This window comes from Pipistrellus kuhlii, unplaced genomic scaffold (genome assembly GCF_014108245.1).
Source record: "Pipistrellus kuhlii isolate mPipKuh1 unplaced genomic scaffold, mPipKuh1.p scaffold_m20_p_1, whole genome shotgun sequence".
NCBI lineage: Eukaryota > Metazoa > Chordata > Mammalia > Chiroptera > Vespertilionidae > Pipistrellus > Pipistrellus kuhlii.
In genome coordinates this window covers 173,940,265-173,966,474 of record NW_023425404.1, presented here as the reverse complement: position 1 = coordinate 173,966,474, position 26,210 = coordinate 173,940,265, and the positions used below count along the sequence as shown (strand labels likewise).

The following is a 26,210-nucleotide window of genomic DNA, read 5'->3' as shown; positions in this document are numbered from 1 at the left end:
GTCAATGCTCAATCACAGAGTAACACTGGCCGGGCTATACATAATTTTTTAATGGGACACTACTTGCATAAACCCTGTGCATACAGTTTCTCCTGAAACATCAGCACCCCCTTCAGTATAATCTGAGACTTACCTCAGGACCAAGGAGGTAGAATCCTGAGGAGGAAATGAATGACCTCAAGAGCTGAATGACCACAAGAGCTGGCCTGTTGAACAGAATCCCCAGGAGATAATGAGATACATAAACTGGATAACTAATTTATAAAATCCTCACGTTTCACATTTTGATAAATCCCCTAACTCATACTCATTCAAGATTCTATCATTTTACATTTAATTTCATATTTGAAGTCACATAAAAGTAATGAAGCATGTCAAGCAATCTCACTTTGAACATTCCCTGAAATGGTGAGAAAATTTAGGTCAGACTTCCAGGTGCTAAATGCATCTCTTGTTTCATAATAATCACAGTTCACCTTCACTTGGCAGTGCTGGAAGTAAAAGAATTTGGGTTTCTTAGGATACAGCTGCTTTGAAAAGCCTAAAGAAATTACAGGTCAAAGTAGATAACTGCACTTTCATTTTTTGAAATTTAAATTTATGAGGCTTCTTAATTTAGGTCTGGATTTCTACCTTCTTGGATCTAATATTGATGGCCAAATATGGCAGCTTTTGTTCCAACCAAAAAATAAAATAAAAGAAAGAAAGAAAAAGGATTTTAAATATCCATACATCGTCTTAGGTTAAAAAAGAAATCACACCCTGCCAGAGTGACTCAGTGGTTGAGTGTTGACCTATAAACCAGAGGTCACAGCTCGATCCCAGTCAGAGCATATGCCCGGGTTGTGGGCTTGATCCCCGGTGGGGAGGGTGCAGGAGGCAGCTGATCAATGATCCTTCGCCATCACTGATGCTTCTATCTCTCTCTCCCTCTCCTTTCCTCTCTGAAATCAATAAACAATATGGTTTTTTTTTCCAGGTCCTTAAAATCACAGGACAGTAGGGGAAAGCATGGCCAAATACTAAGAAAAATGTTATCCATTTCCATCTTAATCCAAGGTAAAAATTAAAAGTCAAATGGCTGTCACTGTTCAGCTTTAGATCAAGGGATCAGATCAGTTATCCCTCTAAGTATTTTGAAAGTCTTGTTTCCTCCAGAGCATGAGAACTAGCATGGTTTTTCTCATCTCAAAGCATGTCTCTTTATTCGGAGACATTTTTCAGGCAAGTTTTGATTGCCAGGAAGTGAACAAGAGTAGAAAACATGAGTGGGCATCCTAGAAGACTGTCATGATTATTTTGGCAGCTTTGCTTTCTTTGAGATCAACATTTCCATTTTGCATTTCTTTGTGAAGTTACAGCCAGTGAAAAAAAATACATCATGTCTCCTGTACACTGAGACATTTCTGCGTTCTTTATACTGCTCCGGGTATCCTTTCTCTTTCCATACTGGGATAGCATCCAAGGAGAAGGATGTGGATAGACAGTGAATATCATTTCTGAGCTGAAGGTAGAAAAGGGACACGTCTTTGGTAGTCAGCACAACACCCAGAGTATATAATAGATATCATTTATGAGTTAAATATAGCTTGAACAGTCAACTTCAAAGCATAATTTTATGCATTAAATGATATGGCTCTTTTCTTAACTCAAATAAGATGTATAGAATCTCAAAGCTACAAAAAGGTTTTAAGAGCATAAGTATCTATAGGAATGATAGCTTCACAAAAAAATAGAAAGGGAGAAGAAAAAAATTTGAAAAACATATTCATGATTCCAGTGAAGATCCCATCTGTGCTTTTTGTTACATTATTTTTAGCTTCAAATTTACATATTGTATTTACAAATGTTTCTGTTCTCAGGTTAATTTTAAGAGCTCAAGTTGGGTAGTTAAATGTTTTAATTAAGCATGACAACTAAGTAAACATAAGGACACAAATCTTGGGTGTTAAATGCATATAGATGACTAATTTTTCTCCTTTATTCTCAGTTCCATCTGTGTAATAGCCAACTAGACATATCTAAATCATTGCCCAACCCTCAACCACAACTCTCTAAATTTATTGCTTCTTCTTCCTCAAAAATGTACTGCTTTATATTGCCCTTACTTCAATCAATATCACAATTCTTCCAATTATTTAAAACACATTTTATTCTTTCACTCCTAAAACAAGTGCGAAAGATACCAGCATCAGAAATCTCCTATTTTATTAACCTAGTCTAAGTTCTCATCATTCTCATCTCAATTACTATGAAAACTCCTAATTCATTTTAATGCTTCAAAGTCTACCACTTTCCAATTACACCGATATAGTTATCACGCATGTGTTTTTAATTCACTGCTTTCATCATGACATTCCATTAATCTAGATCAAATCCTTTTATAATTTTTCATTACCTACTGATACAATTTTATGATTTCCAGTCTTTTATTGAAGCGAGCACTACCTAATTTTTTTTTCTATCAAGCCCTACCATTATGATCAGAATATTTCCCTGCAAACAATCCTAGTTCTCTTATTTTCTCATTTTCCATCCCACACCCCATACTTCTTTATAAGGAATGTTCTACTTTCTCACTGCCTAACCTCATAGGAGTTAATCTGGTAGGACCATTTTTCTGATTTTTCTTTGTCCTTATGTAACCAGATGCAGCACAGTAGAGTAGGAAATAGATACTCTGAGATTTCAGGCAACTTTGAGGTCAAGTCCTAGCCCTATCATCTATCTACTGTGAAGGACAATTTAAATCCTTGGACCTTGGCTTCATTGTCTGCAATATAGGGGATAATAAAACCAAACTCATGTGACCAATGGAAGATTAAATGAAACAGTGTATGTAAAGTACAGGCATGGACAAGTGATTTTACTTGACAGTCTATTAAACACAAACCCATACTTCTAAATATCATCATAAAGTACTTGTTAAAATTATGACCTTGACTCACTAAATGATCCCTACATACTTATTGAACAAAAATGAATTTTTTTTTGTTTTGTACTTTTATTGCTGCCTATACAGTCTATGTAGTATGATCTTTTAAAAAATTGATGATCTATACCTGGTAAATAGGCTGCATTTAAATAGAATTTTTCATTACAAAGTAATAATAATAAAATACAATAATTCCTTCAAAGGACACTGCCAGACAGAGCTTAATATATTGTGAAGTTGAGAAATGAATGTAAAAGATTTTCTAATTCAGGAATATCCACTTGAGTGGAAAATTTTTAACTATTCTTTTTGCATAATAATTTTTGTAAGTGAAATGACTGACAAAGAATGGAGAAACATTTTGACATACCCATGGGAGACCTCACACATAGTATGCAACTATTCTGAGAGTATTGTCATGCAGCATAAGTGGTGCTGGGAAAATAGATTGCATCCTCTCATAGGCTGGAAGACAAACTTCTAACCTCAGGGCCTACCTGAAAGAGGAATGGCAGTACCCATTTGGAGAAATTATGTGAAACTGACTGGGGAAGGGGGGCCATTTAAAGACTAATAAACGGTTGAAAAGTGGCAATTTGGGAGCTATCTTTATCTTAAAAAAAAGTATCACTTTATGGGACATAATACAGTAACATGTTGTCCACTGAGCTAGAAATTTTAACCATGTAGAAACATATACTCAAGAATTTTCAGAAAAAATAATCTTTTAGCCATTTTTATAATGTTAAAAGTAACTGAGTAACACTCATGAGCAGGTTTCCAATTTACTGTATATTTTAAAAGAACAAGGTCTGGAATAAGTAATAAAATAAAACACCTGCGAAACGGAGGGGGTGGAGGGAGGAAGGGAATCATCAACTGATTTCTTTACATAAAGAACAACAGAAGCAAACACACAAAAATCCAAAGAAAAGCATTCTGGGGCTTCTACTGCAAGTTCTCTCAGCCTCTACATTTCAATTTTTCCAGGGCATCATTTTTATTAATAGCACAATAAAATGACTAGTATTCTTACTGAGAAACCTTAATTTAATGATTCTCCACAAAACTATTTCTAAAATGTATTGCACAATTCCCTCCTACCATACCCATTAAACTGGTTCTAATATAACCTTTTTTCTTTATTTATTGAGGTATTACTATAAAACAGCTAAAGTACTTAAATACTTACAAAATAAAATACATAATCTCTTCATTCTTTGAACTAGATAAAAATTGTGTTCAATCTAATAAGTATGAAACCTTTATTTGATGTATCCTGACATCTCTCTGAACTAATGCCTGGTGACAAATCTTGACTATAATAATACTATTCAAAATAATAATAAACATGTACTAAGCCATTTTCTCATCCAGCTCTTGGCCTGTTCTTTTCATTTAATTGTCTTAATATTTTTTTTATAATATAACTACAATTATTCTTTTCATTTTACAATTGATAAAACTGAAGCATACAAAGGTTAAGTAATCTGCCTATGTTTTTAATGAAAAGGGATAATAATATTAATGTTGTGATCTTCTAATTCAGCATTTCCCAAGATAGATGTGCAAAATAAAAATTGTTACATGATAAGGAGTTTTCAACATCAAACATATTTGGGAAATTTAGGATTAGATTCAATTGATTGTATTTTATTTTTTTAATATATTTTATTGATTTTTTACAGAGAGAAGGAAAGAGGGATAGAGACCTAGAAATGTCGATGAGAGAGAAACATCAACCAGCTGCCTCTTGCACACCCCCTACCGGGGATGTGCCCGCAACCAATGTACATGCCCTTGACTGGAATCGAACCTGGGACCTTTCAGTCCGCAGACTGACGCTCTACCACTGAGCCAAACCGGTTTCAGCAGATTCAATTGATTTTACATAGGACTTCTTAGGGATTTTAAAAACCTAAGGGGCACTAGAATACATAAAATGTAGAATATGGTTCAGAATATCTCACAATTATCTACAACACTCCATATTTCTCAGAGCATCTTAAAAACTTGTATTTCTTGAAACAAACTTGGAAAAACATTTATAAAAGGTGCAATAATTATTTCCATACAACCATTATTTGTGGCATCTTTTGATTAAAAAAAATATCTGAAAAAACAATGCCAAAATACATAATTTATTAAATAACATTGTATTTTTCCAAATATGGTACACATGGTGTTATGGGTTGAATTGTGTCTGCCAAAGAAGATACTTTTAAATCCTCCCAGGCCTTTCGAATATTATCTTATTTAGAAATAGGATTGTTACCAATGTAATTAAGATAAGATCACCCTGTTGTAGGGTAGGCCCTCATTCTGATATGACTGGTATCTTATAAAAAGAGGAGAGAGAGATACAGAAAGGTGGATGCCATCTGCAGACTCACAGACACATGAGGAGAATGCCATGTGCAGACAGTGGAGTGCTGTAGCTGCAGGTCAAGGGACGCAGGATTGACAGCCACCCTCAGAAACCAGGGAGAAACAACAAGGGCTCCATGCAGTCTCAGAGGGCGCATGGTCCAGCAGACACTTCTGCAGAACTGTGAAAGAACATGTTTCTGCTGTTTGATGCCACCTCGTTTGTGGTACATTGCTCCAGTAGCTCTAGACCACCAATTGGTATAGGTTACAAGAAGACAAAATTCTGATACCTTGAATGTGGAATAAAATATAAAGCACTTAGAGTAGAACACTGTGTAATAATTGGACAGAGTAAATAATTTGGAAAGAAACTTGAGAGCAGCTATCCATGTGATCAATGGAGAAGATATCTACTTTTTATATTAATTTTAAAAACTGATCTAGTTAAGAACCATATAATTTCACTCATAGGTGGAATATACACCTGAAGGCAAAAATGAACAAACGAGAAAAACAAACAAAAACTCATAGACAAAGACAACAGTATGGTGTTTTCCGGAGGGAAGGGAGGTGCAATGAGTAGTAAAAAAAGCAAAGAGAATCAAATATATGGTGAAGGAAGATGATCTGACTTTGGGTGATGGGCACACAGTGCAATATATAGATGATGTGTCATAAAATCCTACACTTGAAGATACATAATCTTATTAGCCAATGTCACTCCAATAAATATCATTGTTTTAAAAATGTATCAGAGGAAAGAATTTACCAACTTTTTGAAACTCAGTTTTCTCATCCTGGAAATGGGGCTACCTGCTCCTACCTTACAAGGTTATTATGAGAACCTGGCCAGCATGGTTCAGTGATTGAGCATCAACCTATGAACCAGGAGGTCATGATCTGATTCCCAGTCAGGGCACATCCCCAAGTTTCGGGTTCGAGCCTCAGTGTGGGCATACAGAAGGCAGCTGATCCATTATTCTCTTTCGTCATTGATGTTTTATCTCTCTCTCCCTCTTCCTTCCTCTCTAAAATCAACAAAAATATTTTTTAAAAAGATTATTATGACAATTAACTAAGGTAGCAATCAAGATACATTGTTTCATAAGCTACTTCATATATCAAAATTATCTCTCCAGCCACCTCCAGCTACCAACGTTTTGTTGACCCCCTGAGTTATCTCAGAGCACTCCCAAGTATGGCCAAAGTGTTATTCTAGTGAGGAAAGGATCGATATTATAAATAGATTCCCAAGTTATAATATCTCAAACCCAGTATCCGTAGGATGCTATGCATTAGCTTAATGGCTCAAAAGAGTTAGTATAACTTCTAAAAGCAATACATTTATAAGAAGACAGCACAGAGCCATACATCTTGAAAAGTAAGCCTTCTGTGAAAGGGATTCTTAGAAGATTTTATTTTCTTTGATAAGCTTGGTAGGCAGAGCTTGACCTAAGAGTACAAATTTTAAGAGTATTTAATCAGACAGAATGGCCTCCAAGTAGATAATGGAATGGGAAAGAAAATCACTTACTACAATGACACTCAAAATGCAATTTAAAATTAATGCTATAATTTTTCTGGCTAAATTGTCAATTATTTCAATTATTTAATGTAATATAAAGCTATTTGCTTGAAATTCAATGTAGAACATTTCTGTTTATTCAAAGGGCTGGTCCAAAACACAAAAATGTATTTTTCCTTCTCCTGAACCTTTTCTGTCAGTTAACTTCACCTTGTCATGATCATACTTCCCTGCCATTGCAATTTATGCACTAGTTCAGGATCTATAACATGATTTGATAGTATATGCCTACTATCACTCCCAGGTAAAAGATGCTTATTCTGTCTTTATAGTTTGCTGTTTAATACAGTAAATTCTATAATAAAGTACCCATTGTATCACATCAAGTCAATTCAAATATATTTCATCCATATATGAAAAGCATTCAAAATAATTCATTGCATAATTTTCCTTAACTGACAATGAAAAGCATGAGTATATCTAAATGAGGAGACAGATTAAATTACTTGTTAAAATTTAAGTTATTCCTATGTAAGGTACAGTAACTAAATCTGCATCTAACTGAATCGGCATCCTTAGAAAATGAGCAGTTCCCCAGAAGTAACTTGCCCAGGTGGTTGAAACTTTCCATTTTAAAAAATAAAATTCACCTCTATAGATGGAAACCTCTAAAATATATTACCAATATCCTTGTGATTTCCAGTTAGTAAGTAAAAGAAGTATTTGAACTTGAATAAAACATTAGCCTTTAAGAGTTGAACTAGTAAATTTAACACAGAATGAATAAGATGAGCTGTTAACCAGCTGCTCTTCCTCAACTCTGGGTGCCTTGCCATGAATTCTTTATAACATCTTTATTTCTATCTCTTTTATTTTGACACTGTCTTGACTAGATACACAATGAGTTACTTGAAGTATTTTAAAACTAATTCAGGAGCATCACTGTAGTAACAGAAAGAGAGTAAATATATTTTGGGGGCTTTGCTATGTACCAGGCACTATACTGAAAATGTTTACAATCATACTTTTTTTTAATCCTCAAAGTCATTTCTGAGGCATTACGCAGAGATGAAAGGATACTATCTCTCTAGGGTCATATAACTAATAAGAAGTCAGAAGTTGAATCCCTCTGTATCTGACTTCAAAGCCCCAAGCTCTGAAGGGCAAATGGCCCTGAAAAGATGGATTCTTTTGAAATTCTTGAATGGTGTCTTATTGGGGCTTGCTAACTTAATTCTCATAATTTATATTATATAGCCCACAGAAATGAGAAAACAAAGCTTGTTAAAAATTATGTCCAAATTTTAACTCATAACTTTTATTCTCTTGGAGAATACTTTATCTACAATTTTTTTAAAAAAACATTAGCTTTCAAAATCATTTTAAAATACGTAATAATATTGTCTCTTTTAGTAATGCACTGACTCAGAAGACCTTGCCACACTGTTTTGTTTGTTTATTTTCTGAAATATCAACTACTCTTTACTTTAATTTTTTCTTTATTGTTGAAAGTGTTACAGATATCCGCTTTATTTGTTTATTTGTTTTTTCCCCATTAACCCCCTCCACCTCACACCCACCCATATGGTAAAACCATATTGTATAGTGTATGTTTCTTAATGTCCTAAAATGTCTATCACATTGTGATTTATTTTTTATTGTAGATACTATTAGAAATATCCTCCATTTTTTCCTTTTGCACACGTCCACCCAGCCCCACCCCTGGCCTTTGTCTGTGTCCATGGGCTATGCATATGTGTTCTTTGGCTAATCTCTTGTCTCATTCTGATTTTTAAAATTAAAGCCCAATCTTTTCCAGCAATGTCTATCACCCCTGACTTGGGGAAATTCTAGATCTATCTAGAAATGACAAGTGTAGGCTTTCAATACATGAGTGATTTATTAAATGAGTGAATGAATAAATGAATGATGGAAATGTAAGCTGACTGTGTGAGGCTGTTGAAAATAAAATCTTTCTGCATTTGTCTTTATAAAAGTAGTGTTTAGTTTATTTCTAAAATTCAATCTGTTTAAGTGAGTTTAAGCCACTAGACCTGAGAACAGAAAAAGCTGATTACAAATGTTAAAATATTTAATTTTACTGGGTATGATGACTCCATGAAGAAATATTATTCACACGCAGATAATTCTCAGAGGATTGTCATGCAAGATAGAAGGTTAATTGGGGGAGGGGGGGGCAAGTATCGAAAAATAAAATGCTGTCTGTTTATCCATGCTTGTGTCAGCATAGTTTTGAATATATGTTATTAGATAATAACAGGAAGACAAAGTAAACATGCAATTGTTAAGTATTTGTTTTCAAACCAAGAAGCTAAAACTTGTCTTATCATAGCCATATTATTTAATGCTACACAATAAACAATCTTGTAGGAAAATCTCTCCTACTAATTGGGTTCATCTAACAAAACTGATTGGAATACTTTGTTCCAAGTAACGTGGGGGTTCTGGGGTTACAAAGATGAATAATACATTGCCCCATTCCTCAGTAAACTCGGAATCTAGCTGATGCACAAAAAAACTCACCCAAACACACTTGGATGAAGGCTGTGATAAAGATCTTTTCTAACGACTGTATGAGCTCATTAAGGAACCAAAAAATCCTAACACAGTGCTGGAGGAAGCTCAGGGCGGCCTCACACATCAGGCCACCTAAGCATCTCGCTTTAAAAAAACGGCAATGGGAAGAGAGAACATTATCTGAAGAGGTGGCGGTATGAGCAAAAACAAGGGTGAAACTAAAGGGCATCGCCACCGAAAGTGAAGATGGATGTGGCTGGAACAAATTACTTCTAATGGGCAGTCACTAAAAACAGGGCAAAAAATAAGAGAGATTCAGTGGTGGAACAGTTGAACTTTCTTCTGTGGCAATAAAATGTGAACTGAAATACTGTCCATTCGCATAATTTCCTGGCCAGTTAGAACTTATCACAGAGGCTTGAATGTTTTTTTTTTGTTTGTTTCGTTTCTATTGGGGAAGCCATGGGTCAGAGTAATGTCAGCGGGCATGGAGGAAGCTGCAAAGATCAGGAGGTTACTTTTAGAAGTTCTTTGAGAGGATTAAAGCAGTGGGTAAGAAAACGCAGAAGGAAGGAAGACATAAAAGCAGGCTTTGCTGAACAACAAGTGTATTGCAGTGATCAAGGCAGGCATTCTCTTTAGAATCTATATGCTTTTGTTGGAATGCCACCTTCTCAATTACTAGTGTATGACCTTGAGCAAATCATACTTAGCTTCTTGTTTTTTAAATATGTTTTTGTTGATTTTATAGCGAGAAGAAAGGAAAGGGAGGGAGAGAGAAACATTGATCAATTAGCTGACTCCTGCTTGCCCCTGACTATGGATCAAGTCCACAATCCAGGCATATGCCCTGACTGGGAATCAAACAGGTGACTCTTTGGTGCATGGGATGATGCTTTACCAATTGAGTCACACAGACCAAGGCAAAATTTAACTTCTGCATGGCTTGGTCTCCTCATCTGCAAAATGGTAAAAACAAATACTATGTATCTCCATGTGATTTCTAAAAAAACCTTCCAAGCTGCCTTTCTTAACAGGACTCCATATAGAGGAAAACTGCTGAAGCAGGAGAGATAAAAAGAGGGAATAGGTGAGAAGGCCCAGAAGAAAAAAAAAGTAGAGCTTGGGACCCAAGCTAAGAAAAAGCTTCCAGAAAAGCAAGGAGCCATATTATTTAATGCTTCACAATAAACAATCTTGTAGGAAAATCTACCAACTTACCCAGATTCTTTAACAGATACATTGTAAGGGGGGAAGGGGAGAAAGGGAGAAATAATGGAGACTTTGGGGTATCACTTGGGGATGTAGAAAATTGAAAGATCTTCTTTAAACTTTAAACAAAAATAATGGGTGGTTTAGTTCGTTTGGGCTGCTATCACAGAATACCACAGGCTGGGTGGCTTATAAATAACATTTCTCTCTCACAGTTCTGGAGGCTGAGGAGTCCAAGATCAAGGTGCTGGCAGATTCAGGGTCTAGTGAGATCCCACTTCCTGGTTCACAGACAGCCCTCTTTTCACTGTGTATTCACAGGGCAGGCAGAAGTGGGGAGGGAGCCCTCCAGGGCCCTTTTATAAGACATTCATCCCTGGCAATTGGGCTCCACCTTCATGACATAATCACCTCCCAATACCATACATGCATTGGGCATTAGGCTTTCCCACATGAATTTAGATGAGACATAAATGTTCAGTCTTCAGCAATGAACAAACTGCAGGTTGACAACCTGAACTTACTGGAGAGCTAAGGCCACAGGGCAGCCAACTGAAAGTGAGGTGCTTGTGGGAAGAGAAAAGAGGGGAGCAGTGATTTAAGTTTTTCTTCCATTGATTTTTTTAAGAGATAGTGGGAGGGAGAGAAGGGCAGGGAGAGAAGAAAGGAGGGGGAGAAAGGGGTGGAGGGAAGAGAGAAAAAAAACATCAATGAGAGAGAAAGACATGGATTAGTTACCTCCCACATGTGCCTCACCAGACCTCCAGACAGGTCCTCAAGCGAGTTACTGGAATCAAACCCAATACCTTCATTCATAGGCCAACACTATAACCACTGAGCACACTGGCAGCAGTGATTTAATTTTAATTAGCCAAAATAAATCCAGGCGTTGGTAAGAAGAGATCAAAAGTCTCAAACATTTTTTTTTGTAGGGCCAAATAGTAAATATTTTTAGCTTTGGAGATCACACAGATTGGGTCATAACTACTCAGTTGTGTTACAAATAGAGATAGCTAATAGGGAAATGAATGAGCATGGATGTGTCCCAGTAGAAGTTTATTTACAAAAAAAAAAAATCACAAGAGGTCATGGTTTTCCATCCATAGGTTATATGTTTGCCCAGTTGCTGGAGACAGTGTGTGCTGGTAAGAAAGCATTAGGACCCTGGGAACTGAAAGAACAGGTGAGTTCATATCCTTGTCCAGGCATCTCCCCCGGCATTCAGAGACAAAATCAGGGAAATCCTGGCAAAGTCTCTCTCGTGTAATTAAATAAGAATTCCTAACAGAGCAATTCAGATATTAAAGAGATAGAGGGAAGTATTATAAGACTATCAGGGAGTTAACCAGAAGTCAGAAAAATGATTTAAAAGGAATTACAACTAAATACTTAGAATAGGAGTAGTGGCCTCAGTTCCTAGAATGACCCTTATCCAGAGACAAATATTAAGCTCCTTTTTGGAAGAAGGTAATAAATTTCCAACAGAAAGGCAAGACACTTGTGGAATCTCTTTGTGGAGGTGTTTTTTAAAAAATTTTGGGGTTGTTTTTTTGTGTGCGTGTTTCTTTTTTTTTTCGGGGGGGGGGGGTCATTTTATTACATTTTGTTTAATCCAGAAAACTGAGATAGCATAAAAGAGTTTTCCTGAAGACAAAATGTTTCTTCAAACCCTCTGGTTTTATCATATATACTGAGCATATATACTGAGTGTGACATACAGCATATATTTTCTTCTAAGGAATGGCATACATTTCTGAGACCTAAGTTCTATGATCATCCATCCAAACAGATTCACAAATTTCAGTCACAGCATATGCATGACAGGGGTATTGTGTACCTCCATACCATGTATCTACCTTTTGTGATACATAAAGTCCTTGGAAATCTGTTTCAGATGTTTCAGTGTTTGATGTAGCAACTATTGGGAGAAAGCTCGGAATTCTTATAATATAGGGGGAAAGTTTCAATGGCCTGTTCATTACAATGCTTGGTTTCCAATTTTAACTATGGATCTCCATTTTCCCCCCTCCATTTAAATTATTCCGTGCTTAACAGCAATTCTGTTATATCAGCATAATTAATTATGTCTAAAATATATGCCATTCATTCTTATTTTTATCACTTAGCAATGTTTTTCTAAATGTCCATGCATAATGTAATACACTGCATTCTTTAGCAATGAAACAAAAATCTCAGACTTGACATTCATATTTTTTTTAAATATATTTTTATTGATTTCAGAGAGAAAGAAGAGAGAGGTTCCTGGTAAGACCCCTCTCTCCAAAGGAACAATGAAAAGTATTGCATTTAAACTTATCAAATTGTATTATTAGAAAGAAAGAAAGAAGGTATTAATATTTAGGAATTGAGGTGTTTGTAATATGAGAGGTGTTTTTCTCCATTACCAATTGTTGGAGTGAATACCTTTGAGATACCATACTAGTGTATTTCTAATGTGGGTATATAGGAGTGGAGGAAAAGCCAACCCCATAGGCAAGAAAAAATCTACTATATTAGAATTCCTTTGAGAGTTTATATATTTTTAAAGGATCTATTCTAAAATTTTATTGTGTTCATTTAAAACAGAAAACCATATCACACTTAAAGTAGAGCTAATAATTTTATTAATAGATAAAAATTAAAACAGAATACTGAATGCTTAGAACCATGGTTTCATTGACAGGAAGAATGAAACTTAACAAAGAAAGATGTTTTAAGGGCACAGTGGAATGAGGCAGGAAAAAAATTGGGTTTAGAGATGGGTCTGGCTAGGTTTCTTCCCAACCACACCACCTAACAGATGATTGACCCTGGGGAGGTAGCTTAATCACCCTGTCTCAGTTCTCATGGTAGCAGAATGAGAGCCACAATGTTGTCCTCATGGGGCTATTAGGAGGAGTAAAAGAAATAACATCCAAGGCCTAGGATAGCACCTGGCACTTGGTTTATATCCAGCAAACATTCCTTTCCATGCCCTCAGTCCAAGGGTGGGAGTAATGGCTGTTGTTTCTGTTATTGTTTTGGGCTAAGAAAGAGATTGACCTACCACAACTCTATTTTACTACTCATGAATCTGACTGCTTCAGTTTCCAGCATAAATTTTAACATTGATCTAAGTCAACTCAACTAAGGCAATTTTGTCACCACCACCACCACCTCAGACATTTGGCAATATCAGGAGACATTTTTGGTTGTCACAACTGGGAAAAGGGGACAAGATGAGTGTGCTACTGGTATCTATTGAGTAAATGTCAGCAACAGTACTAACACAGCTCAACCCCCATACTAAAGCATTATTGGTCCCAAAATGTCAACACTACTGTAGTTGAGAACACCTGACCCAAATTAGTAAAGTTGAGACCCTTATTTTGTGTCTTCGGTGAGCACCCATTACACAGAGCAGGGTACATACTTTCCTATTCTTTAGCAATTTTTGAAGTAAGCAATCATAACACCCAGAACACAAAATATTCCATTAGTAACAGCCCTGCTGTTCATTATCCTGTAAATTGTCAAGACATCAGTGAAATAAGAGCTTCTTTGCAGTTCATTAACTGACACAGCTGTGTTTCCAGAGACTGTCTACAAGCCTGTCTACTTAATAAAATGTGACCCAATTCCTGCTAATGTAAGCTGGCAAAAAAGTTCTTGGTCCAGAGAAGGGTCCACAAGAGACGATGAACTTCATTTCCCTCTAAAAGTAAAGCCAGGATTCTAAAGATAAATGAGGACTAGAAAGGTAGCCAGGGAAAAAAGTAATAAATGTACCATGAGATTATTGTTTACTTGAGTCAACAATGAAGAAGAAATATGAGCTTTTTTAATCCCACTGAGCTATGAACACTGAATATGTGTATGTGTGCGGATAGATAGATAGATAGATAGATAGATAGATAGATAGATAGATGGATTATAGACCCCTTTGAGAATCTCATAAATACTAGGCTCCTTCTTTTTTCCTAAAACTGCTCAGAGATTATGCAAAGAATTTGGGAATCAAATGTCAGAAGATTCACTCAAATTAAATACTTTTAAATGAGCAAATGCCGACAACTCCTTTCAACTCTAAAATAAAAACAAGTAAAAGGATATGTCAAGGAAGATTACTAGGTCTCTGGTCTGTGTATCATAATGTTATAAGATGGCCATTTGCTGCAAGAGACATCACTAAAATAGAATTAGGTGGTGGTAGGAGTGGGAAAAAGAAGGGAGAAAATTATGAATTTTTGGACTTGTTAAGTTGGACATAATATTCACACAGAAATTTCCAATAGGAGTTGGGTAGGTATGTTCTCAAAGGAGAAGTATACGTTATGGACCTAAATTTGGGAGCTATAGACATGTAAGATAATGATCAGTGACAGTGAACTTTGAGTAACATGGGAATGGTGAGCTGTGAGATAGAACAAATCAAGTAACTTTAATATTTAAATGCTAGGTAGAGAATGATAAACCCACAAAGAAAGCAAAAGGAAGAGCCAAAGAGATAAATATACTGTTGTGTCATAAAATTAAGAACCCTGAAAGTACCCCTTATGAATGGATGAATAGAAAAATCTCCTCTTCCTTCTGATCTGACACTGGTCCATGCTCTTGTACAAGGCTTGGATAGAGAATCACACATTAGATTTTGTCCTCCAGTTAGGTGCAAACTGAACAGACAGATGCACAGGAGCCAAAAAAAAAAAAAAAAATGTGTGTTTCAAGACTATCAGAATAGTCAACAAGGCAAATGCTGATAAGAGGTAGAAATAAATGAGGAAATAAAGATAGCTGCTGGTTTTAATGCATGGATGGAAAACCTGGAGACCTGTGAAGAGGCTGTTTTAAAGATGTGCTAAGGATCAACAGCCACATTGGAGTATGCTAAGATGTAAGCACAAAGTGAAAATAAGAAAATACTGACATCAAAACACAGACCATTCTTTCAATAAGTTCAGCTGTGCAGAGAGATAACTGGATAGAGATAAGTAGTATCTTCAAAAACTTCGGCTGAGTGAGGGGGTAATTGGATTAAAAAAAATAAGAATAACTTTGGGGGCATTTCATTGTTCTTCTAGTGGAAAGGACTCTGGCAAGTTTGAAAGCTAACGGGAAGGACACAATTCAGAGAGAGGCTGAATGCCAAAAACAAAAATTAGAAGCATTCTTGTAATATTTCTAATAAGATATTATAGAAGTGATGGGACCCAGAGCATAGAGCAGAAAAGCATCCTAGGACAGAGAGGGGAAAAAAGTTCCTCTGTTATTGTAACATAAGGGAAGGCAGATAAGATGGACTGAGCTGTGCATAGATTTGTAGGTTTGGCATAAGGAAGATGAATGGGCAGGAAGATGAAAGAATGTAGCAGCTCCCACTTTTTTTCTGTAAAGAAAGAAGCAGAAACATTTGCTGAGACTGAGGTAAGGAATAGGGGAGGCAACTGGAGGTTACAAAAAAAGTTATAATAAAACTATTTTGTGAAGATTAGAAGAGCTTACCACAGAAGCACAGGAGAATTCTCAAGCAGCGGCGAATGTCTATTTAAGACTGGTGTCCATGGAATTTTAGTAGAAATGATCTGTTCTATTGTGTGACATTCTCCAGCAGCTCTCAATTATTTGGTTATAGGAGGAAAAAAGTTGCTAGCTTGGTCCATTCAGAGCCATAAAAGGCTTGACAGGGGGGAGGGGAAGCAAAAAAAAGAGGAATAAGATGTTCTGGATATTTCCAGGAGAGTCACTACCTTTACAAACCTGTAACCTAAATCAGATATCAAGGGCAATGAACAAAAGAAGGCTGATGAATTGAGAGAAAGTGGCAATAGAGAGTGATAGCATAAGAATACTGATAGGAAAGAATATTATGATTCACAAGATTTTTAATTAACCATTTTGGAGGTAGGCATATGTGACTATGGCATATGATTGATCTTTGTTATTCTGAGTTAGTGACCAGAAAAATATTTGGAGCCAGCATGTGCCTCATCCCCAACCTTTGTGTCTCCCCCTGGTGATTTGTCTTTAAAATGTTTATTGGTAATCTTCTTTCCATGAAGATGTGCTCTGAAGAGGGAAGTATACCTTCTCATGGATATGACTTTGACTGTAATGACCAACTTGATGTAATAAACTAGACTTGTCATTTCCCTTCTGCCCCTATGTCAGTCCTTCCTCTCATTCTCCATATTCCTGTGGAGATCTAATCACTGAAGCACTGCAGTCCTCTTTGACTTCACCTCCCTATTTTTCTTGTACTCAAACAGTTCAAAGCCTTAATGATTATTTCTTCACAGTGTTTCTCACTCCATCTTCTGTGTTAGTTTTGTGTGTGTGTGTGTGTGTGTGTGTGTGTGCATGCTGCTGTTGTTCTTATTAATCTTCACCTGAGAATATTTACCCATTGATTCTTAGAGAGAGTGGAGGGGAAGGGGAGTGACAGAGAAAGAAACATTGATGTGAGAGAGAGACACTGATTGGTTGCCTCCCACAAGCACCCCAGCCAGGGCCAGGAATGGAGCCTGTAACTGAAGTACATGCCCTTGAACAGAATCAAACCTGGGACTCTTCAGTCTGTGGGCTGATGCTCTATCAACTAGTTAGGGCCCATCTCCTGTTTTTCCATTCTCATTATCATCAGTTTAAGCTAAGGCCCTCTCATGCCTAGTAATCACCTCCCAAAGGCTTTTTCTTGCTATAATCTACTCGTTTTCTGTTTTCCTTTGCTTCCAAGTCTTTAATATTTGCTATCAACTTCAGAATAGAGATCTCATTTATTTTCTCTCCCTACTTACATTGCAAGCTCCTTGAAGTTAAGTATGAGATATATATTAGAGTCCTGGTGCACGAAATTCATGCACGGGTGTGTGTGTGTGTGTGTGTGTGTGTGTGTGTGTGTGTGTGTGTGTATGTATGTGTCCCTGATGGGATCAGGACTAAACGGGCAGTCGGACATCCCTCTCACAATCCATAACTGCTGGGTTCCAACTACTGGCTGCCTGGCTGTCTGATTGCTCCTAACCACTTCTGCCTGCCAGCCTGATTGATGCCTAACTGTTCCCCTGCCAGCCCAATTGCCCCTAACTGCCCTCCCCTGCCAGCCTAGTCATTCATAACTGCCCTCCCCTACTGGTTGCCCCCAACTGCCCTCCTCTGCTTCCCATCTTGTGGCGGCTATCTTGTGTACACATGGGGACAGCCATCTTTGACCACATGAGGGCAGCCATCTTATGTGTTGGAGTGATGGTCAATTTGCATATTACTCTTTTATTAGATAGGATTTTTATATCCCTCCTTAAAGAGTCTAGTCTATAATAATTGGCTCTGATATTTGCTGTGAATAACAAGCCCTGTAACACAACTTAATGCAAAAAAAAAATATTATTTTGCCTAAGTCTTGCAGACTATTCTGACTTCCTGTACCCAATATTTATCAGGATAGCTTATGAAAGATATACTCCCATGTGACTAGTAATCTATGCTAGAGTTCAGCCATTTCTCTAAAATAGCCTTTGGAATTATCCTAACACAGCTGGATTCATGATTTCCTGCTTTTTTTTTTTTTTTCAGACTGATAGCCTCACTACATAAGTGCACTGACTCCACAAGTGACCGGTAATTTCATTTGAACATCTGTAGTCTCTTGGGTATTAGAGGCTGACAAAATTATAAAGTGCATGGAATTTATTTTTCACAAAGCTCTGCTTTTCCTCCAAGTTCCTCTCAGATAGCATTTCCTCTAAACCTAATTCAGGTATAAAATCCTTTTATCCTCTTTCTTCTATGCTTATCAAAACATCCTTTTTAAGGCACTATCCTACATCTCTCTATATTCATAGCTACAATCAAGTATATAGAAATATATCCTTTATTAGCTACTTACTTTTAATAACTATAATTTATTTTTTAATTATAAAATGAACATAAGCTGTGATTAAAAGATTTGCAAAAAATAAATAAGTCATTTAAAATCCTTCAAATAGCTAAGTGCACTTCCTTCCAGCCTATTATATAAACATTGACTTGCATTTTTTTAAATATAATTAATAGCATTCTATGCATACAGATCTCTGTTTTTTTCTTCACTGAATATTTTAGTAAGACCATAACTTTTCTCAGAACTAGCTTGTTTATAATTAAATAGGTTCTTAAACATTAATCTGGAAAGCTGCTTTAAAAAATAATATTCGCAAACACTATCCCCTGAGACTCTACTAGTAATTCAGCAGGGAACAAATATTCAATTTTAAGCAACATCCCAGGTGATACTACTACAATTCTTTAGACAAGCATGGTGTATCGATTTCTTTACCCATCCTGGAACAAGCAGCTCGCTGCATCAACTGCTGTTATTAGCACCATTAACTAGCTTTGCTCTGTTCATAGCAGCCACACTAAGAATCCACAAGCTTGGATGAATCCCATTATCTACTCTCTCAACTTTTGCATCCATACCAGAGACCATATTCCAGCCACGCAATTTATCACCACTATAAATTTATAATTTTATTTGATCAGTTCAGTAATTACTAATGAGCTCCTAATTGGTCAAACTAATTGATGTTTTCTGTCTTAATCTATGATCAACCCTCTGTAGCATTACACTGATTTGCTTAAACTCACTTAATTCTACTTAAAAATTATTTTCCCATAAATTTCACAATCACCTCTCTCTTCTGATATTTCCAATGTCCAGTTGACCTTTCTCAAGATGATTCCCAGGCTCTTTATCTACTCATTCAGCAGCCTCACTACAGCCCTCTACCTCTCCAAACTCACTGATGATTCATTTGGTCTCCAGGACCATGCTTGAGACATCCCCCACCTGAAAGTTTCAGAGATACCTCACACTGAACAGTTTTAGCACTGACCTTATTATCTTCTCCTTCTGGCCCAACCCTCCAGAATGCCCTATCTCAGATAAGACCGTCACCAACTCTGGAGTCATCTTCTATATCTCTTTTCCCCCTTCTCTCACATCCAGTAGGTCACAGAGTTTGAGCTAAGACACAAAATCAGAGCAGCAAAGCATATTCCCATGAAAAAGAGATTGAGGTATCAAGATTCACTAATAAATTAAAGAAGAGAGGCACCGATGAAATTCATCGTGGTCTACGACATCCCATGTGGCTCTCCAGTGCCTTCTTTTCCACATGGAATATTCCTCTGACCTAGAATGATTGATGAAGAGTTCAAGGAAGGTTTTATGGGGCTCCTCACAGAGATAGAAACATGTAAGTTATAAAATTTCTACATTTTATATACCCAGAGAAATGACTAACTTACATGGTAACCTCCAGAGGGCCAATCCTTATAGATTCTGTCCTTATTTACTGTAAGCCATCCTTTAGCCAGGTTCATCTGGTCAAAGCCTTTATTAGATAGGGCCTCCTCTTACTAGAAATAGCATTCATCTACTTACTTAGAAAGCCAGTTGAAAAGGATATTAGACCTCCCTTCTTTTCTTTCTCCCAAGGTATCATTCTGTTCAAGGGAAAAGATGAATCATTACTGCCAGACAGTTTAACTCCTATCTCCCAGAGTTTAATGGATTATACCACCTACTTAGCTCTAGAATCCATCTCTTTCTCTCCATCACTACTAGAGCACAGTGGCTCATCTTTGGCCTGAGCCTTTCCAATAATCACCAACTGACCAAGTAACTTCAGTTTCCCCAGCTCCCTGTGTCACTCTGATGCAATCTTTTCTTCCTGAATAAGCATATTTCATCATGTCACTTTCTGGTTCAAAATCCTTCGCCTGATATAAAATGTATTGCATCAGCTTTCCTCAGCCTACATTCCCAGATTTTCCCCCCAACAGTCTTGGGAATCCAGCCAATCCAAACTAGCCTCTAAAAAAAAAAAAAAAAAAAAAAAAAAAAAAAAAAAAAAGCCGTGCCTGGCAAAGCTCCCAAGCACTGATCTGAGATGCCCACCTTTCTGGCCATAATTTGTAATGTCACCTTTTCCCCAGTGCCATCCCTGAGCCCTCCATTTAGTGCAGGCATGAACTATTGTTATCCTGTGGCCAACCACCTCCTCTGTATTGGCATTGTTCTTTATGAATAGGTAATAGTTACCTTTAGAAAACCTGAACTTTGAATAAGTGGCTGGGCCAACTATTTCATATGCATCCAATGATTTAATCCTCAGAGCACCTTCTGAAATATGTACTATTATTCCAGTAAGTTTACAAAGGAGGAAGCCAAGGTTTGCAGACGCTAAACAACTTACCCATAGCCAGACAAATATAAACAAATATGATATGAAGGTAGCTCTGTTTTACTCCGGACTCCTCCTCCTTAAGCCCAGTCATATGTCTCTACTCATCCATCATACAGCTTCCCTAATTAAATCAGTAAACTTTGCCAAGTGACAATGTGGAGCCAGACACAGTGTGAGGCTTCATTGAGAAAGACATGGGGAGTAAATACAATTTTAAAACATCACCCTCTCTAACTGAAGATAAATGAGTTTCAAATTTTAAAAACTATACCAAAACCGGTTTGGCTCAGTGATAGAGCATTGGTCTGCAGACTGAAAGGTCCCAGGTTCGATTCTGATCAAGGGCATGTACATTGGTTGCGGGCACATCCCCAGTAGGGGGTGTGCAAGAGGCAGCTGGTTGATGTTTCTCTCTCATCAATGTTTCTAGCTCTCTATCTCTCTCCCTTCCTCTCTGTAAAAAATCAATAAAATATATTTAAATAAATAAATAAAATAAAATAAAATAAGATAAAAACTAGCTAGCACGTACCATCCTTCACGACTTCCATCAAGGAATGGTAAACTGGGTATCAGACACAGGAAGGGGAGAGCAAGAGCTGTTATGAAATTATCCCTATAACTTGCCTGGCCAAAACACCTGCATCAGGTTTTACAGTGAATTTCTCTGGGAAGTTAAAGTCACTGGTAATTGCTGCCATTCCTGAGTTCCTGTGGGACTACAGGCATTATTAGTGTTGCCTGTGATTTTCCAACATCTGCTCTACATCTCACCCTTTACAAAAGTAAATTCACGTTTAACTGCCAGGCAAAAGCTATTCACCTCAGCTTGTATCTTACCTCTTACAAGAAAATGAGACAGTTCCTTAACCAGTTTCTTCCTCAGATCCTACCCCCACACAATCTATGTGTTGTCACCACTAGTTTAATTTACACCACACGATTCAACGGAAGTGCTAAAAACACCTGGCAAGTATCATCTCGTTTATGCTCTGATCATTCTTCAAGTGAGAGATGGGAAATAGTCTCAAAGTACTCCACAGAAGCAAATGGTTTACCAAAATCCTCTAGTTTTCTCCAAGAATCCATATACTCTATAGCATTACTACAGCTATAGTCTAACAATGTAGAATACATTCATTTATCCTAGACTCTAACTTTTAGAATGACATTCTTCCTCAATATAAATACTATTCTTCAGGTATTTTTTTTTTTTTTTTTTTACTTCCAGGCTGTGATCCTACTTTCTGTACTTTTTCCTCAGTGATAACTTGCACTGAAATGATGAGATTAGAATTACTAGTCTCATTTCTATTATGCATACACTAGAGATCTGATGCACAAAATTCATGCAAGAGTAGGCCTTCCTTCTCCCAGCAGCTGGCACCAGCTTCCCTCCAGCCCTGGCTTCATCCAGAAGGATGCTCTGAAGGACGTCTGGTCTAATTAACATACTGCCCTTCTATTATTATAGATTAGTATATAAAGAAGTGCCCATAAAGGGAGTTGTGCAATGATGTCTTTGCAAAAATGGGGTGTGTGTGAATATTAAAATATTTGCATGTATTTTAATAAAAAAAGTATTGTCTTTCAGATGTTCTTCTCAAATGCTAATGAGATACAGAGTGTACAGGCTACAGTGATTGGGCATGAAGAGACTAAATAGCTGAAAATAATTTCCTAATTCCATTGAGATGGACTCCTGAGTGTGATCCATGTTCCACCACAGACATCATTCATTCAGAGGAGGCTGGGCACTGGGTATCATGGTGTTGGGGAGATGTGGCCTGTGTGGTTGTGCCAGCATATTGGAAGATTTCTTTATTCTCAGTTAGTTGACGGTGACAAAGGCAGTAGCTACTCCGTGGCAGTTCTCCAGTGAAGTCTTATAAGCTCAGTCTAGAGCCTTTTTCTTTAATCTTCCCTTTGATTCTATAAGATATGCATATCCTTAATAAATCCCTTCAACTTAAACTAACTAGAGTGCATTTGGTTTTAATGCAGGCTAAGACATATAACTTGGAGTAGGAGCGATGGCCCCTTTTGCAATAACAAAGCCTGAAGGATGCTGGGGGTTTAATGCAGCAGGGAGGCAGTCAGGTGGTTGGCCACAGGATAACAATGCTACAGATGGGGAAACTAGCAACAACTATCACGTGACGGTGACCATTGGATCACATGCCAACTATAGCTATAGCATGAAATAAAACGCCAGGGAACTTTAGAATGTTAGCGTGTGGTGTTGGCTCCTGCCTCTTTCAGCAAAGTCTCATCAGGGGGAAAGACCCACTGAGCAAGCCCACCAAGAGAGGCAGAAGACACAGGCCTTGCCGAGGAGGTGCTCTTTAATCCCTCCGCCGGAAGCCCATGAGAGAAGGTGAAGGAGAGTCCTGTAATTTGGACGTTTAGGAGCTGTTTCTATGCCACCAAGCCAAGTGGTTAAAGGTTGTGGCTACATAATAGCAAGTATTAATGTTCCAAGGACTCAATGGGCTGTGTCGACACAGCAGCGAGTTTCTCTCTGGTCAAAGCGGAACTGCTCCAGCATCCAAAATTCCATTGACTGAAATGCTCAAATATTTAAAATATCCATGATTTCACAACTACACAGGAGAGAGAGAGAGAGAGAGAGAGAGAGAGAGAGAGAGAGAGAGAGAGAGAGAGAGAGAGAGAGAGAGAGAGAGAGAGAGAGAGAGAGAGAGAGAGAGAGAGAGAGAGAGAGAAACTACCACAACAGGAAAGTGGGAATAAGGCGCCAAAATACCACAGCAACAGCTACAATTCACTGAATATCACTGGAAGTTATTAGAGAACCAATTCCTTACTATGAAAAAAGACAAGAAATAAGAATTATGCATTTTCCCTGCCTTTCCTCTATGAACTATATTTTAGCAGTTTTTGAGAAAAGTTCATTATAAGACTCCACCTACCAAATGTAGAAGAAATGACAAAATCAGAAAAGTTATAATTGTGCAGTCCCTAATGTAATATTTGCATCAGATAACAGTCATCAATGGTAAAACTACTAGATAAATGTTTTGGTGGGAGTCAGATTGACACCATTCACATACTTGTGGAATGATCAATGGGTTGAAATATTAATGGAGCACACAAAATCACCATGAATCACCTTGCCCCCCAGAAAAGTAAAAGAAGCTGAGATAAAAATGCTCAATTTAATATTCACTTACAGATAATATAGGGACAGAGAAATCAGACCTTACAGAACATTTGGGGCTTTAATCATGTCAACAGACCCTGTTTCTAGAAACAAAATGATGGTCTTACATGTGAAGAGACAGAGAGAGGCAGCGACAGAGACAGAGACACAGAGAGATAGAGATAGAGATAGAGATAGAGATAGAGATAGAAATAGAGATAGAGATAGAGATAGACATAGATAGAGAGATGAATAGAGGAAAAGGGTGAGGAGGAGCTATCCTATGTTAATTAAGATACAGGCACATAAAAATAAAATGTACAATCCCAACTTTAAAAAAAGAAACATCTATTAAAAAATACTTTCGAGGCAATCTAAGAAATATGGTTATGGATTATATATCAGATATTGCTAAAATCATTATGCATCACGTTAAAGTTGATAATGGAATAGTGTTGAAATAAATAATGCCCATTCCTTGTTTATATCAAGGTACGTAGATTTGAAACAACATAATATTTTGGAGTTGCTTTAAAATGCTTTAGCAAAATAAATAAATAAATAACATCAGAGATACATTTATATTTTTATTACTGTTGAATCTAGGAGATGAATATATGGGAGGTTTTTTTGGAAAATTGTTTTGGTTTTTTTCCCATGATGTTTAAAATGTTCACAATATAAAAATTTAAGTTAAAAACAAAAAACAAAACAAAACAAAAAAACAGCAGTAACTAAATATAACCACAAAAGTGCAGCCTTAGCAGGAGGTACAACTTTCACACAGCAGACTGCCCCGCTGACAAAGCTGGCACCACACTCCTAAACCTTTCATTTCAGAGGGGAAATGAGTGACTCAGAGAGGCCACAAAATAGCTTTCAGGTCTAAAAATTACATTAGGAGGAGATATTTTTGCTCTTAATTCACTAATGAAACTGACCAAAAGTCCACTACAATTTTGCCAGAAACTGCAAAACTGGCCATCAGTAGCATAAGCTATTTAATCCTTCAAGCCACCTGCAGGCACTGAGCCTGCACTGGCAGGAAGTGAGCTGTGGAAGAGGATGTCCCGCCCCAATGCCTGCCTCAGGCATGGTCAGGGAAGGCAGTTGACAGGTAAGAATCTCCCAGAAGGCAAAGGAAAGGACCCTGGAGGACAACAGGCAAGGGAGTTGTGCTCCACAGCAAAACCAGGTGCTGCCAGGAGGGCACTTATTCTCTTGGCAGGAAAGGGAGTCTCCGACAGGCCTGCATGGCAGAATTTGCTGCAAGACCTGTGATGCTGTATGGGTTCCATTCTCCCCTTCTTGGACCACATACTTTCACTGATCCTGCTCCTGTCATATTTGTTTATTGACTGCATTGAGGGCAAGTGACATATATGAAAATATTAATTCATAAGAGACCATTCTACAAGGAATCACCTTCATACCTCATACATAATACCGTATGTAGATCACCCACAGATGGAGGCAGGGCTTATGAGACTGGGGTGTCCCCTTTGAGAAGAAGGATAATAAACATTCATTTGCATGAAGCGTAGTTTTATCGTTTTATGCAGGCGCATGTGTTTGTGATGCTGTTGCTGCCGTTGAAGTTTGAATAGGAAAATAAGATTACACTATAGAAGATCCTCTTGACCTGCTTACTCAAAATCTTTCTAATCTACAGAGACGGGTGAGCTAAAAATTACCTTTCCATCATTGGTAATTAGAGAGATGAAATTGAAAACAATAATGAACTATCACTTTTCTTCTATTTTTTGCAACAATTAGAAAACTGAATTTTGACAAGTTGGCAGGGAAGTGGAGATAATGACATTCTCATGCGCTATTCTTAGAAGTGAAGACTGGTGTATACTCATTTGGAGAGCAATCTGACAGTCCTTAACCAAGTGCATCCCCAATGGCCCACTAATTCCCCTCCTAGATGTATATTTAAAAAAAGTGCTCACACAGGTCCACAGTAGGCTTGGCCATGACAAGTGGAAGAAATCTATTGTAAATGTGGATCATCAGTGGGGGTAGAGATTAGTTAGGAAAAGTACACACCAGGAAGTACATGTCAGTAATCAATCATTTAGAAGGGCACATAAAAAGGAAAGGATCTTAAAAAGAAAGTTCTTAATGACAGACATATGTATGTAAATTAATAATGTATAAAAGATGCTTTATCCATTGAGCCAAACCGGTTTCGGCCTCTCTCTTTCTATTTATACAGGAGCAAAAATTGGCATTCGAATGTATAAACTACAATTCTATAGT

General features: G+C 37.3%; 1 protein-coding gene across 3 annotated transcripts in view; it reads right to left on the bottom strand.

The window, feature by feature from the left end:
* KCTD8 (potassium channel tetramerization domain containing 8) overlaps positions 1 to 26,210 on the bottom strand; it is a 169,645-nt gene that overhangs the window by 139,690 nt on the left and 3,745 nt on the right. Inside the window, exons 2-3 of one of the 3 annotated variants that reach the window (XM_045572981.1) lie at positions 25,273 to 25,277; positions 12,927 to 15,978 (exon numbers count right to left, since the gene is read on the bottom strand). The exons of the other annotated variants lie outside the window; for them this stretch is intronic. Coding sequence (XP_045428937.1) covers positions 15,826 to 15,978; positions 25,273 to 25,277 — 158 coding nt within the window. The 3' untranslated portion in view covers positions 12,927 to 15,825. Of the gene's footprint in view, positions 1 to 12,926; positions 15,979 to 25,272; positions 25,278 to 26,210 lie in introns of those variants that run through there. 3 annotated transcript variants of the gene reach the window in all.